General features: G+C 54.0%; 2 protein-coding genes across 4 annotated transcripts; both read right to left on the bottom strand.

The window, feature by feature from the left end:
• Nucleotides 1-511: 511 nt before the first annotated feature.
• Nucleotides 512-10,118, bottom strand: zdhhc1 (zDHHC palmitoyltransferase 1). 3 transcript variants are annotated; one of them, XM_080521426.1, is made up of 11 exons: nt 9,571-10,118; nt 9,271-9,494; nt 8,371-8,546; nt 7,133-7,234; nt 6,711-6,835; nt 3,091-3,246; nt 2,813-2,928; nt 2,335-2,444; nt 1,467-1,575; nt 1,289-1,346; nt 512-1,206 (listed from the first exon to the last, which is right to left on the bottom strand). In XM_080521426.1, exons 2-11 carry the CDS (start codon nt 9,487-9,489, stop codon nt 695-697), a joined length of 1,683 nt encoding a protein of 560 aa, XP_080377552.1. In that variant the 5' UTR covers nt 9,490-9,494; nt 9,571-10,118; the 3' UTR covers nt 512-694. The 3 variants fall into 3 exon arrangements, with proteins under 3 accessions (XP_080377552.1, XP_080377550.1, XP_080377551.1); XM_080521424.1 differs by having other exon boundaries at nt 9,271-9,490; XM_080521425.1 differs by having other exon boundaries at nt 1,289-1,343; nt 9,271-9,490.
• A 481-nt stretch (nt 10,119-10,599) lies between these two features.
• LOC308148019 (isocitrate dehydrogenase [NAD] subunit alpha, mitochondrial-like) lies at nt 10,600-17,750 on the bottom strand. Its single transcript, XM_080521428.1, has 11 exons — nt 17,682-17,750; nt 16,448-16,495; nt 16,258-16,341; nt 16,031-16,145; nt 14,736-14,923; nt 13,721-13,854; nt 13,432-13,534; nt 13,258-13,322; nt 13,000-13,084; nt 12,694-12,846; nt 10,600-11,280 (listed from the first exon to the last, which is right to left on the bottom strand). Exons 1-11 carry the CDS (start codon nt 17,718-17,720, stop codon nt 11,197-11,199), a joined length of 1,098 nt encoding a protein of 365 aa, XP_080377554.1. The 5' UTR covers nt 17,721-17,750; the 3' UTR covers nt 10,600-11,196.
• Between the last annotated feature and the right edge of the window lie 1,519 nt (nt 17,751-19,269).

Here is a 19,269-nt window from a genome sequence, read left to right as displayed (position 1 = left end):
TTTTCACAACGCGATGCAGAGAGTCGCTGTAGATACTGTAGATACTGTAGATACTGTAGATACTGTAGATACTGTAGATACTCTGCAGAGTACTGTGCAGTATCTGTGAAGCAGGAGGCCAGCAGAGGGAAAACTGATCCAGGATCAGTACTCGATGTTTCTCCAGGCTGAAGATTGTCATTGTAAAGTGGTTTTCCTCACTCAGGGTCCAGAGGGACGCAGGAACAGGAAGTACTGAGCAGGAAGTAGTGAACAGGAAGTACTTGAAGATCAGCAGTGGTAGAACTTCTGCAGGTTCTCACCTTGACAAAGAAGTGAAACAATCAACAGTACAAGGAAGTGTTGAGTTAATATCATGAACAAATGAACATTTATTACCACATGAACACACAAAAGTACCATAAACTGCTCCTGTTGAGTACTGCTGTGGTGGGGGGGTGGGGTTGGGGTGGGGGGTGGGGGGTGGTGGGGTGGGGGGAGGGTGGGGGTGGTGGGGGGGGGGGGGGGGAGTAGAAGGTTCCATCCCAAGTTCTTTTTGAATGAATCTTGAGTGTAAATTCAGGAAACAACGCAGGTGGCGGTCTGGGGGGGCCTCTGGGGGGCCTCTGGGGGGGCCTCTGGGGGGGCCTCAGGTCCACACTGAGCTTCTTCTGCCTCCGTCACCATGGTAACCAACAGACCTGCTCCAACAGCGTCAGCGCTCCGCCCACAACGCTGCACCTGGACTCAGGGAGGCCCGAGATCCGGGCCTGGATCCTGCCAGCCTCTGGCCCTGGAGGAGGCCCCCCTCCTGGGACTCGGCGGGGCCCCCGCTGGCCCGGCTCACAAACACGGCGGGGGTCTGGGGGGCCAGTTCAAAACGCAGCTCCACACTGTTCTTCCTGAGACGGGACGGGGCCAGCTTCCTTTTAGTTCTGGGCTGCGGGGGGGCCGGCCCCCTGGGGGGGGAGGCCCTCCGGAGGGAGGACGGCCTCCGGGGGGGGTGAGGCCTCCGGAGGGAGGGGGGCCTCTGGGGGAAACCTGGGAGGACTCGGTGTGAAGTGGAGCCCAGCTTGGCCAGGGCCACAGGGATCTCCTCCAGGGACTCCGCAGAGTCTGAGTGGTACTCTGCAGGGGGGGCGGCGGCCTGGACGGGGCCCGGGGGGCCCGGGGGGGCCCTCAGGGAGAACGCTGCCAACGGGAGCCGCTGGCCCACATTGCTGAGCTCTGCAAACAGAGCAGGAGGTCAGAGGTCAGCACCTCAGAGAGACCAGGTGGGGGAGAGGGGGAGGGGGGGGTTTAGCCATACCTGGGGGCGGGGCCTCTCCAGTCACCTGCACAGGAACCCTTCGCACCTTCTTCTGCTTCTGGGCCAAAACAGGGAAACACACCATGGGACTCACAACTCTGTGTGTGTGTGTGTGTGTGTGTGTGTGTGTGTGTGTGTGTGTGTGTGTGTGTGTGCGTGTGTGTGTGTGTGTGCTGACCCGTGTGTTCCGATTTGGGTGAGCTGTTGCCGTAGAAAAAGTGGGCGGGGCTTCACCTTCCTCCAGGACTGGACTAGAAACACTTGACACTCTGCCATTAGCCAGGAACCTACACACACACACACACACACACACACACACACACACACACACACACACACACACACACACACACACACACACACACACACACACACACACACACACACACACACACACACACACACACACACACACACACGAGATCCAGATCTGCTGCCAGGCTGAGACGACTGTTGTAACGTCACATGACAGCGGAGCTCTAAGCCCCGCCTACTTTTTAAGAGCCTTTCTGCAGTGGAAACGGGAACCGAATGTGGCTCTGGCCACGCGCTGCCATACCAGTCCGTACCAGTCCGTACCAGTCCGTACCAGTCCGTACCCGTCCGTACCCGTCCGTACCCGTCCGTACCAGTCCGTACCAGTCCGTACCAGTCCGTACCCGTCCGTACCCTTCCGTACCAGTCCGTACCAGTCCGTACCAGTCCGTACCCGTCCGTACCCTTCCGTACCAGTCCGTACCCGTCCGTACCCGTCCGTACCAGTCCGTACCAGTCCGTACCAGTCCGTACCAGTCCGTAAGGCTCCGTTCCATCCTGCACTTTTTGTGTGGTGGAAACATGGCTATAGTGAACCAGATCAGAGGACCAGATAGGTCAGGGTCTACCCCCCCCTCCCCCACCCCCCCGGTGGATGAGAACAAGACTAAGATCCTGGAGGAACTCCACGTTTCACTACTAGACCCTCTTCAAGAGCTCCTCTGTGTGTGTGTGTGTGTGTGTGTGTGTGTGTGTGTGTGTGTGTGTGTGTGTGTGTGTGTGTGTCTCACCCTGGCTCCGCCCTCCCAGGCTCCGCCCTCCCTGGCTCCGCCCTCACAGGCTCCGCCTCCACATCCAGCTGAGTGTTGGTGAATCCCAGAGTCCCGGACGAATTGAAGTTCTGAGGAGGAACATGAATACCAGACCAGACCAGACCAGACCAGACCAGACCAGACCAGACCAGACCAGACCAGACCAGACCAGACTAGACGTCATACATTCAGTCATACCGTCATACAATCAGTCATACCGACATACGTCATACATTCAGTCATACGTCATATAATCAGTCATACCATCATACATTCAGTCATACCGTCATACACTCAGTCATACCGTCATACACTCAGTCATACCGTCATACACTCAGTCATACATTCAGTCATACACTCAGTCATACACTCAGTCATACACTCAGTCATACATTCAGTCATACACTCAGTCATACACTCAGTCATACACTCAGTCATACATTCAGCCCTACGTTACCTGCAGCGCCGGCGGAGCCACAGTCTCTTTCTCTGATCCTGTTTTTCTGGAGTCTCGACTGTCCAGACGGTGGCGCTGCCGTACGATGTACTCATAGGTACTGAGTCTGTTCCACACTGTGAAGTACACAGTACATGAGGACAAGAGGACAGGAGGATAAGAGGACAGGAGGTCATTAGGACAGGAGGACATGATGTCATGAGGACAGCAGGCCATGATGTCAGGAGGACAGGAGGACATGATGTCATGAGGACAGCAGGACAGGAGGTGGTCCTCACTCAGGTAGATGTGGAAGCACAGCAGGTGGCAGAGCAGCACTGAGGACAGCAGAGACAGAGACACGGTGACGGCAGCCAGACCGGGGATGACGGCAGCCGCTGAGCGCAGAGGAGCCACCGGCAGGAAGACGAACCACACCCCCGACTCGTTCCTCACTGGGGACACACACACCTGTCACTCACCTGTCACACACCTGTCACACACCTGTCACTCACCTGTCACACACCTGTCTCACACCTGTCACACACCTGTCACTCACCTGTCACACCTGTCACACACCTGTCACACACCTGTCACTCACACCTGTCACTCACCTGTCACTCACCTGTCACACACCTGTCACACCTGTCACACACCTGTCACACACCTCTCACACACCTGGCTCAAACGTGGCTCACACCTGTCACACACCTGTCACTCACCTGGCTCAGACCTGTCACTCACCTGGCTCACACCTGTCACTCACCTGTCACTCACCTGGCTCACACCTGTCACTCACCTGTCACACACCTGTCACTCACCTGTCACTCACCTGTCACACACCTGTCACACACCTGTCACACACCTCTCACACACCTGTCACTCACACCTGTCACACACCTGTCACACACCTGTCACTCACCTGTCACTCACCTGTCTCACACCTGTCACACACCTGGCTCACACGTGGCTCACACCTGTCACACACCTGTCACTCACTGGCTCACACCTGTCACTCACCTGGCTCACACCTGTCACTCACCTGTCACTCACCTGTCACTCACCTGTCACACACCTGTCACTCACCTGTCACACCTGTCACACACCTCTCACACACCTGTCACACAACTGTCACTCACCTGTCACACACCTGTCACTCACCTGTCACACACCTGTCTCACACCTGTCACACACCTGGCTCACACGTGGCTCACACCTGTCACACACCTGTCACTCACCTGTCACACACCTGTCACTCACCTGTCACACACCTGGCTCACACGTGGCTCACACCTGTCACACACCTGTCACACACCTGTCACACACCTGTCACTCACTGGCTCACACCTGTCACTCACCTGTCACTCACTGGCTCACACCTGTCACTCACCTGTCACTCACCTGGCTCACACCTGGCTCACACCTGTCACACCTGTCACACATCTGTCACTCACACTTGTCACACACCTCTCACACACCTGTCACTCACACCTGTCACACACCTGTCACTCACCTGGCTCACACCTGGCTCACACCTGTCACTCACCTGTCACACCTGTCACACATCTGTCACTCACACTTGTCACACACCTCTCACACACCTGTCACTCACACCTGTCACACACCTGGCTCACACCTGTCACTCACCTGTCACACACCTGTCACTCACTGGCTCACACCTGTCACTCACTGGCTCACACCTGTCACTCACTGGCTCACACCTGTCACTCACCTGGCTCACACCTGGCTCACACCTGTCACTCACCTGTCACTCACCTGGCTCACACCTGTCACTCCCCTGTCACACCTGGCTCACACCTGTCACACCTGTCACACACCTCTCACACACCTGTCACTCACACCTGTCACACACACCTGTCACTCACACCTGTCACACACCTGTCACTAACACCTGTAACACACCTGTCACACACCTGTCAATCACCTGTCACACACACCTGTCACACACCCGTCACACACCTGTCAATCACCTGTCACACACACCCGTCACTCACACCTGTCACACACCTATCAATCACCTGTCACACACACCTGTCACACACCTATCAATCACCTGTCACACACACCTGTCACACACCTGTCACTCACACCTGTCACACACCTGTCACTAACACCTGTAACACACCTGTCACACACCTGTCAATCACCTGTCACACACACCTGTCACACACCCGTCACACACCTGTCAATCACCTGTCACACACACCCGTCACTCACACCTGTCACACACCTATCAATCACCTGTCACACACACCTGTCACACACCCGTCACTCACACCTGTCACACATCTGTCACACACCTGTCATTCACCGTCACACACATCTGTCACACACCCGTCACTCACACCTGTCACACACCTGTCAATCACCTGTCACACACACCTGTCATTCACCGTCACACACATCTGTCACACACCCGTCACTCACACCTGTCACACACCTGTCACACACCTGTCAATCACCTGTCACACACACCTGTCACACACCTGTCACACACCTGTCACACACCTGTCAATCACCTGTCACACACACCTGTCACACACCTGTCACACACCTGTCACACACACCCGTCACTCACACCTGTCACACATCTGACACACACCCGTCACTCACACCTGTCACACACCTGTCAATCACCTGTCACACACACCTGTCACACACCCGTCCCTCACACCTGTCACACACCTGTCAATCACCTGTCACACACACCTGTCACACACCCGTCCCTCACACCTGTAACACACACCTGTCACTCAATCCTGTCACACACTTGTCAATCACCTGTCACACACCCGTCACTCACCCGTCACTCAAACCTGTCACACACCTGTCAATCACCTGTCACTCACACCTGTCACACACCTGTCACACACCTGTTACTCAATCCTGTCACACACTTGTCACACACCTGTCAATCACCTGTCACACACCCGTCACTCACCCGTCACTCAAACCTGTCACACACCTGTCACACACCCGTCACTCACACCTGTCACACCAGTGTTACACACACACACCGTCCCTCACACCTGTAACACACCTGTCACACACCTGTCACACACCCGTCACTCACACCTGTCACACACCTGTCACACACCCGTCACTCACACCTGTCACACACCTGTCACACACCCGTCACTCACACCTGTCACACACCTGTCAATCACCTTTCACACACACCTGTCACACACCCGTCCCTCACACCTGTAACACACCTGTCACACACCCGTCACTCACACCTGTCACACACCTGTCACTCACACCTGTCACACACGTGTCACTCACACCTGTCACACACCTGTCACACACCCGTCACTCACACCTGTCACACACCTGTCACACACCTGTCAATCACCTGTCACACACACCTGTCACACACCTGTCACTCAATCCTGTCACACACTTGTCACACACCTGTCAATCACCTGTCACACACCCGTCACTCACCCGTCACTCAAACCTGTCACACACCTGTCAATCACCTGTCACTCACACCTGTCACACACCTGTCACACACCTGTCACTCAATCCTGTCACACACTTGTCACACACCTGTCAATCACCTGTCACACACCCGTCACTCACCTGTCACACACACCTGTCACACACCTGTCACACACCATTCACTCAATCCTGTCACACACCTGTCACACACCTGTCACACACCCGTCACTCACACCTGTCACACACCTGTCACACACCTGTCAATCACCTGTCACACACCCGTCACTCACACCTGTCACACCAGTGTTACACACACACACACACACACACACACACACACACACACACACACACACACACACACACACACACACACACACACACACACACACACACACACACACACACACACACACACACACACACACACACACACACACACACACACACACACAGTGGAAGTGCTGGTGGGTTCTCAGGTCGTTGGGGTCGATGAAGAACTGGATGAAGACGTAGGAGGCCAGAACCAGAACCAGGAAGACCCCCAACAGAGCCGAGACCACACTGTGCAGGAACAACCTGGGAGTAATCAGAGTACACTACAGTAATCAGAGTAAACTGGAGTAATCAGAGTACACCAGATTGATCAGAGTACACAGAAAGAGCAGTGAGGTGGAGAGAAGAAAGGGGGAGCAGCAGAGCAGAGAGGAGGAGTAGAGAGGAGGAGCAGAGAGGAGGAGCAGAGAGGAGGAGCAGAGAGGAGGAGCAGCAGAGCAGAGAGGAGGAGTAGAGGAGCAGAGAGAAGGAGCAGAGGAGCAGAGAGGAGGAGCAGCAGAGCAGAGAGGAGGAGTAGAGGAGGAGCAGAGGAGCACTCACTTGTAGTTCCTGCTCCCCACACAGTTGTTCAACCAGCGGCAGTGATGATCAAAGTTGGCGACACATTTGTTACACGAGCTGCAGTGTTTGGACTTCCAGCCTCTGAGGACACACACATTCTGAACATTATACCTTCTGAGGACACACACATTCTGAACATTACACCTTCTGAAGACACACACATTCTGAACATTATACCTTCTGAGGACACACACATTCTGAACATTATACCTTCTGAAGACACACACATTCTGAACATTATACCTTCTGAAGACACACACATTCTGAACATTATACCTTCTGAGGACACACACATTCTGAACATTATACCTTCTGAAGACACACACATTCTGAACATTACACCTTCTGAAGACACACACATTCTGAACATTATACCTTCTGAGGACACACACATTCTGAACATTATACCTTCTGAAGACACACACATTCTGAACATTATACCTTCTGAAGACACACACATTCTGAACATTATACCTTCTGAGGACACACACATTCTGAACATTATACCTTCTGAAGACACACACATTCTGAACATTATACCTTCTGAAGACACACACATTCTGAACATTATACCTTCTGAGGACACACACATTCTGAACATTATACCTTCTGAAGACACACACATTCTGAACATTATACCTTCTGAAGACACACACATTCTGAACATTATACCTTCTGAGGACACACACATTCTGAACATTATACCTTCTGAGGACACACACATTCTGAACATTACACCTTCTGAAGACACACACATTCTGAACATTATACCTTCTGAGGACACACACAGATTCAGACCCAGACCCAGAACAAGACCCACAGCCAGACCCAGACGCAGACCCATACCCAGACCCAGAACAAGACCCAGACCCAGACCCAGAACAAGACCCAGACCCAGAACAAGACCCAGACCCAGACCCAGAACAAGACCCAGACCCAGAACAAGACCCAGACGCAGACCCATACCCAGACCCAGAACAAGACCCAGACCCAGACCCAGAACAAGACCCAGACCCAGACCCAGACCCAGAACAAGAGCCAGACCCAGAACAAGACCCAGACCCAGACCCAGAACAAGACCCAGACCCAGAACAAGACCCAGACCCAGAACAAGACCCAGACCCAGACCCAGAACAAGACCCAGACCCAGAACAAGACCCAGACCCAGAACAAGACCCAGACCCAGACCCAGACCCAGACCCAGACCGGACACTCACACGTCCACCTGGCACAGGTAGCAGTGGCAGTTCTCGATGACGTGGGCGTGTTTGGAGCGGTCGAAGGCCGGCAGTGGTCCTCGCTCTGCCTTCCTGCGGACGTTGTGGTCGGCTGGGTCCACGGACACCGCCAGGACGTGGACACACAGGTGTCCCAGGAAGAGGACGCTCGTACACTGACTCTGCTCAGGAAGTCCAACAAGTTGACCTGGTAGACAAGCTTCATTCAAACTGGACTGCTTTGATTCAAAAATCCTCCTGTGGGAGGATTTCATGGACCACGATGGTCCGTTTAGAACCTGCCGTCCTGGAGAACCTCAAGTGTGGAAGTAAAATACTAAATAAGGTTTGTGGTGCAATTCCACCGTCACTGATCTACAATCCACTTCTGTGTTGTCGAGGAACATTTTGACTCTCGGAGCTGAAGGTTAATGAAAGTGACTAGTGAGTTCATAACTGAACCTCTGACGTTTAGTTTGTTTATGTTTAAGTCAACACACTGGATGTCCACACACACACACACACACACACACACACACACACACACACACACACACACACACACACACACACACACACACACACACACACACACACACACACACACACACACACACACACACACACACACACACACACACACACACACACACACACACACACACACACCTCAGGAAGTCAGCACACTGCAAAGGAGGTAAACACACATAGGAAGTGTGACCTCTGACCTCTCCCTGGGCTCTCCCAGATCCTCCTGACCTCTGACCTCTCCCTGGGCTCTCCCAGGCCCTCCTGACCTCTGACCTCTACCTGGGCTCTCCCAGACCCTCCTGACCTCTGACCTCTACCTGGGCTCTCCCAGGCCCTCCTGGCCTGGACTCTGCTGCAGGTTCAGGATACGATGTAGCCTGCGGGGATCCAGTGCGCCGGCAGCAGCGGGACGAAAACTCCGAAGCCGGTGACGGCGAAGAAGACGTAGAGCATCCAGGCCAGCAGCTGGAAGGGGTGAGGAGGCCACGTCCACCCGTTAGTCCTGGAGCAGGGCGGCACGTCGCCACGGCGACGGAGGTCCTCACCCACCGGCTCTGTACGGTTAGGAGTCCTGCTGCACACATCCATACTGACTGACACACACACACACTGAGACTCCCAGAACCGGGTCGGTCCTCATCCTGACCAGGCCACCAGTGACATGCTCACCTGGTCCGGACCAGTCCTCCGGGCCTCATCTCATCCCGGAGCAACAGCCTGAGCAGCGGCGTGGAGCCTTGAGCTTCACCGGGAAACAGGCAGGGGGCCTGGGACCGCGTCTTTGCTCACATCCATCCCTGTCAACGGGGCTCGGGCCGCTCTGTGGCCGGGCTGTGGCCGCTCTCCGGCCGCTCTGTGGCCGGGCTGTGGCCGCTCTCCGGCGGGGCTCGGGCCGCTCTCCGGCCGGGCTGTGGCCGCTCTATGGCCGCTCTGTGGCCGGGCTGTGGCCGCTCTCTGGCCGGGCTGTGGCCGCTCTCCGGCGGGGCTCGGGCCGCTCTCCGGCCGGGCTGTGGCCGCTCTATGGCCGCTCTCCGGCCGCTCTCCGGCGGGGCTGTGGCCGCTCTCCGGCGGGGCTCCGGACCACCTTCCCCCGGCAGCAGTGAGCGAGCTGAGCTGCTAACGAGCCGCACACCGCGGCTCAGTGTCCCTTGTCCCGCAGAGCAGCGACAGACTGCGGCCCCCGGTTCACCGTCTTACCGGAATATTTGTAACGGAGCCCGTCATGTTAAATATGTATCGGCTGTTAGCATGTTAGCACCGCCTCTGAGCGCTGATCGCCGTTTCCATGGTGCCTGAGCACGTGACCACCGCGGAGCATTCTGGGTCTTGTAGTACCAGCTGGCCACCGCGAGCTGCTGGTTGGCAGAACAGACGGTGCAGGCATAGATGTTTTATATCTATGGCCGCAGGCAGACTGTTATATAAATGTGTTTCTACGGGCTGTTGACACGAAGACAAGCGGGTAATAATGAAGAGAAATGCTTCACCAGCCACTATATATATATATATATATATATATATATATATATACATACACACACATCTCCTTTATAATGTACATGGGCGTCGGTACAACTGAACACTTCTGCCCGGCCAAACTTCATTTGGTAAACATTTCAGAGTGAATTCTGAGACAGAACGTCAGGAGACACTTTGTGGTTGTTTATAGGGCTGCTAACAAACACGAGATACTTTGTTGTCACAGATCTGAGTTTATTTGTGGGACAGTAGAAGTGAAGAAGCAGTATCAAAGTAGAAACAATAAATAAGTAAACATCTGTCTGCAGCGCTAAAGCCAAGAGGCTCACAAACATCTGTCTGCGGCACTTATGCTAACAGGCACATAAGTAAGGCTGCAGCGCTAACGCTAACAGGCTCACAAACATTGGTCTGCAGCGCTAACGCTAACAGGCTCACAAACATTGGTCTGCAGCGATAACGCTAACAGGCTCACAAACATTGGTCTGCAGCGCTAACGCTAACAGGCTCACAAACATTGGTCTGCAGCGCTAACGCTAACAGGCTCACAAACATTGGTCTGCAGCGCTAACGCTAACAGGCTCACAAACATTGGTCTGCAGCGCTAACGCTAACAGGCTCACAAACATTGGTCTGCAGCGCTAACGCTAACAGGCTCACAGACAGTCTGCAGTACTGGCGCTTCGCGATGTTCTTGGTTGGGACAGTTGTGCGTATGCTAGCTGTTTATCTTGACCACACAAGAAGTTGCAGCAAAGCCCCGCCCCCTCTACAGAGGCTCCACCCCACTCTGCAGAGACTCCGCCCCCTCCACCTTCAGTCCAGATCCTGAATACGACGGCAGATCTCGGCTGTGAACTCGGAACATTTAGAGTTTCCGCCCAGATCCTTCGTCAGCACCTGAGACACAAACATGATGTAAACAACACAACACACAACGTAAACAACACAACACACAATGTAAACAACAACATGACTGATAAAAACATGGGAGGTCAGTCTAACTAACCGAACGCAGCGGGATTCTCTCCAGAGATCAGGGGGATTCCAGAAAGAGGGTTTTGTGAAAACTCAGAGTATGTTAACCCTGAAATGAGGTAAACCCAGAGTTTTTCATTCCAGAGAGCTGGATTAAGCACGACGTCAGTCACCATGGTAACATAGTCTCAACTGAATGTTCTGGCTGGCAGGTTTAGTAGAGGAAACTCTGAGCTTCTACTGGCTCCTCCCCCCTGAAGCAGGTTTAGTAGAGGAAACCCAGAGTTTCTACTGGCTCCTCCCCCCTGAAGCAGGTTTAGTAGAGGAAACCCTGAGCTTCTACTGGCTCCTCCCACCTGAAGCAGGTTTAGTAGAGGAAACCCAGAGTTTCTACTGGCTCCTCCCCCCTGAAGCAGGTTTAGTAGAGGAAACCCAGAGTTTCTACTGGCTCCTCCCCCCTGAAGCAGGTTTAGTAGAGGAAACCCTGAGCTTCTACTGGCTCCTCCCCCCTGAAGCAGGTTTAGTAGAGAAAACCCAGAGTTTCTACTGGCTCCTCCCACCTGAAGCAGGTTTAGTAGAGAAAACCCAGAGTTTCTACTGGCTCCTCCCACCTGAAGCAGGTTTAGTAGAGAAAACCCAGAGTTTCTACTGGCTCCTCCCCCCTGAAGCAGGTTTAGTAGAGGAAACCCAGAGTTTCTACTGGCTCCTCCCACCTGAAGCAGGTTTAGTAAAGGAAACCCTGGGTTTCTACTGGCTCCTCCCCCCTGAAGCAGGTTTAGTAGAGAAAACCCAGAGTTTCTACTGGCTCCTCCCCCCTGAAGCAGGTTTAGTAGAGGAAACCCAGAGTTTCTACTGGCTCCTCCCACCTGAAGCAGGTTTAGTAAAGGAAACCCTGGGTTTCTACTGGCTCCTCCCCCCTGAAGCAGGTTTAGTAGAGAAAACCCAGAGTTTCTACTGGCTCCTCCCCCCTGAAGCAGGTTTAGTAGAGGAAACCCAGAGTTTCTACTGGCTCCTCCCCCCTGAAGCAGGTTTAATAGAGAAACCCTGACTTTCTACTGGCTCCTCCCACCTGGAGCAGGTTTAGTAGAGGAAACCCAGAGTTTCTACTGGCTCCTCCCCCCTGGAGCAGGTTTAGTAAAGGAAACCCTGGGTTTCTACTGGCTCCTCCCCCCTGAAGCAGGTTTAATAGAGAAACCCTGACTTTCTACTGGCTCCTCCCACCTGGAGCAGGTTTAGTAGAGGAAACCCAGAGTTTCTACTGGCTCCTCCCCCCTGGAGCAGGTTTAGCAGAGGAAACCCTGAGTTTCTCCTGGTTAGGTCAGACGCTCCGCCCACCTTCTTGTCTCTGATGGTATCGAAGCACGCCGTCTGGATCTTGCTAGCGAAGTCGTGCTGCCCCATGTGACGCAGCATCATGACGGCGCTCAGCAGCAGAGCCGTGGGATTGGCCAGATCCAGACCAGCAATATCAGGGGCCGTACCATGGACCTGACACACACACACACACACACACACACACACACACACACACACACACACACACACACACACACACACACACACACACACACACACACACACACACAGTTTTAATATCAATATCTCACATGGTTCGATATATCACATGGTTCGATATCTCACCGATTCGAAGATGGCGACTCCATTGGCGCCGATGTTCCCGCTGGGCGTGACGCCGAGGCCTCCGATCAGCCCGGCACACAGGTCACTGCAACAAGGCAGGCAGGCTTGTGATTGGGCGAGCAGGAAGGGGGCGGGGAGGGGCGGGAAGGGGGGGCTGGGAGGGGGCGGGGGGAGGAGTGAGGATGGGCGGGGGGGGCGGGGAGGGGGCGGGGGGGGATGGGAGGAGTGAGGATGGGCGGAGGGGGGGGGGGGACTGACCTGAGGATGTCTCCGTACAGGTTGGGCATGACCAGCACGTCAAACTGCGTGGGGTCCTGGACCATCTGGAGGGAGGAGTCAGTATGACAACACCACCCACGTCACCTGCTACACCTCAAACACCCAGGGCCGGGGGCGGGGCCACGCCCCCCCGCCAGACAGTGCTAGACTCACATTGAGGCAGACGGTGTCCAGGTACATCTCAGTGAACTTTATGTCCTTGAAGCTTTCAGCCACTTCACGACACTTCCTGAGGAACAGACCGTCTGACATCCTCCTGCACACACACACACACACACACACACACACACACACACACACACACACACACACACACACACACACACACACACACACACACACACACACACACACACACACACACACACACACACACACACACACACACACACACACACGTTAAGCCAGTGGTGGGTTGATCAATAAAGTTATTTGAACTCACATGATGTTGGCCTTGTGCACCGCCGTCACGCTGCTCCGCCCGTTGTTCCGAGCGTACAGGAAGGCGTACTCCGCTATTCTGCTGCTGGCGGCTTCTGTGATCAGCTTGATGCTCTGGACCACCCCCTCCACGATCTGGGGGGGGGGCAGGTAGAGACAGGTGGGGGGGGGGGGGTAGGGAGACAGGTAGAGAGGTCGGGGGGGGGGGTTTAGAACGTCACCATGTGGACGTGAAACTACAATGAAATGAAAATGTAAAAATGTTTTTACATGAAATCATGAAAATGTCTTTATGTGTGTCTGTCCCCCTGCTCCACTGTCCCCCTCCAGGAAGTGACTGTCCCCCTGCTCCACTGTCCCCCTCCAGGAAGTGGACTGTCCCCCTGCTCCCCTGTCCCCCTCCAGGAAGTGGACTGTCCCCCTGCTGAATTGTCCCCCTCCAGGAAGTGGACTGTCCCCCTGCTGAATTGTCCCCCTCCAGGAAGTGGACTGTCCCCCTGCTCCACTGTCCCCTCCAGGAAGTGGACTGTCCCCCTGCTCCACTGTCCCCCTCCAGGAAGTGGACTGTCCCCCTGCTGAATTGTCCCCCTCCAGGAAGTGGACTGTCCCCCTGCTCCACTGTCCCCCTCCAGGAAGTGGACTGTCCCCCTGCTGAATTGTCCCCCTCCAGGAAGTGGACTGTCCCCCTGCTCCACTGTCCCCTCCAGGATTTGGACTGTCCCCCTGCTGAATTGTCCCCCTCCAGGAAGTGGACTGTCCCCCTGCTCCACTGTCCCCCTCCAGGAAGTGGACTGTCCCCCTGCTGAATTGTCCCCCTCCAGGAAGTGGACTGTCCCCCTGCTGAATTGTCCCCCTCCAGGAAGTGGACTGTCCCCCTGCTCCACTGTCCCCTCCAGGATTTGGACTGTCCCCCTGCTGAATTGTCCCCCTCCAGGAAATGGACTGTCCCCCTGCTGCATTGTCCCCTCCAGGAAATGGACTGCCCCCTCCAGGACCTGGTCTTGGTAGACCCTCACCACGTGCTCGATGCCGCTGTACTCCCCCTCGGTGTTCTCCCGGATGGTGACCAGGTCCACGTCGGTGTACGGAGTCTTGTAGCCCTCGATGGACACACAGGGACGGACGTTAGCATACAGGTCAAACGTCTTCCTCAGCAGCAGGTTCATGGAGGGGTGGCCAGCGGCGATGGGCGTCTTCAGGGGACCTGGGGGGCCACATGAAGACCATGGACACCATAAAGACCAGAAAGAAGCATTAGCAGCAGGAGAAACAGCATTAGCAGCAGGTGGAGCATTAGCAGCGGGAGAAACAGCATTAGCAGCAGGTGGAGCATTAGCAGCTGGAGAAACAGCATTAGCAGCAGGTGGAGCATTAGCAGCGGGAGAAACAGCATTAGCAGCAGGTGGAGCATTAGCAGCTGGAGAAACAGCATTAGCAGCAGGTGGAGCATTAGCGGCGGGAGAAACAGCATTAGCAGCAGGTGGAGCATTAGCGGCGGGAGAAACAGCATTAGCAGCTGGAGAAACAGCATTAGCAGCCGGTGGAGCATTAGCGGCGGGAGAAACAGCATTAGCAGCTGGAGAAACAGCATTAGCAGCAGGTGGAGCATTAGCAGCGGGAGAAACAGCATTAGAAGGAGCATCAGCAGCATTAGAAGGAGCATCGGCAGCATTAGCAGCATCGGCAGCATTAGAAGGAGCATCGGCAGCATTAGAAGGAGCATCAGCAGCATTAGAAGGAGCATCAGCAGCATTAGCAACATCAGCAGCATTAGCAACATCAGCAGCATTAGCATCATCAGCAGCATTAGCATCATCAGCAGCATTAGCATCATCAGCAGCATTAGCAACATCAGCAGCATTAGAAGGAGCATCAGCAGCATTAGCATCAGCAGCAGCATTAGCATCAGCAGCAGCATTAGCAACAGCAGCAGCATTAGCATCATCAGCAGCATTAGCATCATCAGCAGCATTAGCAACATCAGCAGCATTAGAAGGAGCATCAGCAGCATTAGCAACATCAGCAGCATTAGCATCAGCAGCAGCATTAGCAACATCAGCAGCATTAGCAACATCAGCAGCATTAGCAACATCAGCAGCATTAGCATCATCAGCAGCATTAGCAACATCAGCATCAGCAGCATTAGCAACATCAGCAGCATTAGCATCAGCAGCATTAGCAACATCAGCAGCATTAGCATCATCAGCAGCATTAGCAACATCAGCATCAGCAGCATTAGCAACATCAGCAGCATTAGCATCAGCAGCATTAGCAACATCAGCAGCATTAGCAACATCAGCAGCATTAGCACCTTTGAGCCCGATCTTGCTGCGGTCCATGGACTCCCTGGCGTCCGGCGGGATCGTCCATCGTCCTCCTGGTCCTTTGATCGCCGTCACGTTTCGCTCCTCCCACGTCACTGGAGCCTGAAACCAGTCGACCAATCACTGGCTGCACACACACACACACACACACACACACACACACACACAACACACACACACACACACACACACACACACACACCAGGTGACTCACCTTCGCGGCCTCACAGATCTCGACCACGGCCCAGGAGATCTCCGGTCCAATTCCGTCTCCGGGAATCAAGGTGACCGTCTGCAGCTGAGACACAACACACACTTTGTCCCGTGTGTGTGTGTGTGTGTGTGTGTGTGTGTGTGTGTGTGTGTGTGTGTGTGTGTGTGTGTGTGTGTGTGTGTGTACTCACCCCTCTGGAAAAAGAGGACAGTGAAGGTGTCCTCACCACCTGAGTGAACTGGACACAAACAACAAGGAGGACATTTTGGTGAACTCAAGGAGAGAAAGACAGACAGAGAGACAGTTCCATGTTACTGCATCGTTTTGTTTTGCGAGATGTTTCAGGAGGCGCCTCCTACAGGCCTGACACGGTACTACAGGGCCTCCTACAGGCCTGACACGGTACTACAGCGCCTCCTACAGGCCTGACACGGTACTACAGCGCCTCCTACAGGCCTGACACGGTACTACAGCGCCTCCTACAGGCCTGACACGGTACTACACCGCCTCCTACAGGCCTGACACGGTACTACAGGGCCTCCTACAGGCCTGACACGGTACTACAGCGCCTCCTACAGGCCTGACACGGTACTACACCGCCTCCTACAGGCCTGACACGGTACTACAGCGCCTCCTACAGGCCTGACACGGTACTACACCGCCTCCGACAGGCCTGACACGGTACTACAGCGCCTCCTACAGGCCTGACACGGTACTACACCGCCTCCTACAGGCCTGACACGGTACTACACCGCCTCCTACAGGCCTGACACGGTACTACACCGCCTCCTACAGGCCTGACACGGTACTACACCGCCTCCTACAGGCCTGACACGGTACTACAGCGCCTCCCACAGGCCTGACACGGTACTACACCGCCTCCTACAGGCCTGACACGGTACTACACCGCCTCCTACAAACGAAACTTTATCACCCGAGCGCAGATTTTCAGAATAAAGTGAGCAACAAAGTGAAATAATGTCATTGTGACGGGATTAACAGAAGATTCGTCTCTCTGAGATCAAACCTTTAGTCGAAGTTTATCAAGGATAAGAACTGAAAGTTTGGTTCACTTCTAACGAGTTCGTTAAAACTGCATAGAATCAACTGGAAGCGTCAAAAAGCCGCGATACTGTCGTGAAGCTCCCCCGGCCTGCAGCTCGGTCCCCCGGTCCTCGGTCCCCCGGTCCCCCAGTCCCCGGTCCCCCGGTCCCGGTGCAGGGAGCGCCGCACCGGGAGGAGGAAGTCCGGGGAACGACGGCCGCTGGGCCGGCTGAAGCTAACGGCTAACCGGGGCTGCAGCTCCGGAACCAAAACTACAAACCGACGGAACGACACGGACACAACAACCCGACGGCACCGGCTGGAGGAATCAGCTGCCCGGCGGCTTTTCCCGGCGAAAACCTGAAACACAAACTTCTCACCATTGACCTCCACGCGGTGCCTGCCATCCTGGAGAACATCGAAGATCCTCCGGGGGCGAGATGGTTCACTGCCCGTAAAACCCGAACAGAACAAAGATCCTCTCAGAACGAGATGGTTCACTGCCCCTAAAACCCGAACAGAACAAAGATCCTCTCAGAACGAGATGGTTCACTGCCCGTAAAACCCGAACAGAACAAAGATCCTCTCAGAACGAGATGGTTCACTGCCCGTAAAACCCGAACAGAACAAAGATCCTCTCAGAACGTGATGGTTCACTGCCCGTAAAACCCGAACAGAACAAAGATCCTCTCAGAACGAGATGGTTCACTGCCCGTAAAACCCGAACAGAACAAAGATCCTCTCAGAACGTGATGGTTCACTGCCCGTAAAACCCGAACAGAACAAAGATCCTCTCAGAACGAGATGGTTCACTGCCCGTAAAACCCGAACAGAACAAAGATCCTCTCAGAACGAGATGGTTCACTGCCCGTAAAACCCGAACAGAACAAAGATCCTCTCAGAACGTGATGGTTCACTGCCCGTAAAACCCGAACAGAACAAAGATCCTCTCAGAACGAGATGGTTCACTGCCCGTAAAACCCGAACAGAACAAAGATCCTCTCAGAACGAGATGGTTCACTGCCCGTAAAACCCGAACAGAACAAAGATCCTCTCAGAACGAGATGGTTCACTGCCCGTAAAACCCGAACAGAACAAAGATCCTCTCAGAACGAGATGGTTCACTGCCCGTAAAACCCGAACAGAACAAAGATCCTCTCAGAACGTGATGGTTCACTGCCCGTAAAACCCGAACAGAACAAAGATCTTCTCAGAACGAGATGGTTCACTGCCCGTAAAACCCGAACAGAACAAAGATCCTCTCAGAACGAGATGGTTCACTGCCCGTAAAACCCGAACAGAACAAAGATCCTCTCAGAACGAGATGGTTCACTGCCCGTAAAACCCGAACAGAACAAAGATCCTCTCAGAACGAGATGGTTCACTGCCCGTAAAACCCGAACAGAACAAAGATCCTCTCAGAACGAGATGGTTCACTGTCTGTGGAAGACTTCCCCCTCCCAGTTCTTCCTCTACGAGGTTTACACGGATGGAGCTTTTCATCAGCTATAAAACGAGGTATTGCTTGTGTTGCTAAGAATGTTTTTGAGGATTTCCGAGCCTGGGATCTTGATGGTTGGCGTCAGCAGGAGACCTCTCCAAGATGGCGGCGCTGGAGGCAGGTCGCCTCAACTGTCGCTGATTGGCCGTGTGGCGTTTCCATCTCTGCTTCACCTCCTTTCACCTCCTTTCACCTCTGAGCGTGTATTTTTTGCTCTGTCACTTTAAGGCTTGCAAGTGGCTGCTGGAGGAGAACAGTTCCAATTGTTTGAATTCTTTGAGAGAAATATACAGAGAAAAAACATTTGTAACATTTTAAATCTTGTCATTATGGCTAAATTCCAAGTTCATGAATGTAAATTCTGCAGGAGAAAAACTCTCTGGTTTTTTTGCATCTAACTTTGAATTCAGTAGCCTGAAAAAAATATTTAAAACTATTAGACTGTACTTCATACAGGATTTAACTTG

Source organism: Blennius ocellaris (assembly GCF_963422515.1).
Source record: "Blennius ocellaris genome assembly, contig: SCAFFOLD_233, whole genome shotgun sequence".
In the NCBI taxonomy this organism is placed as follows: Eukaryota; Metazoa; Chordata; class Actinopteri; order Blenniiformes; family Blenniidae; genus Blennius; species Blennius ocellaris.
The sequence above is the reverse complement of the archived record's forward strand: the minus strand, read 5'-3'. Positions and strand labels throughout refer to the sequence as shown.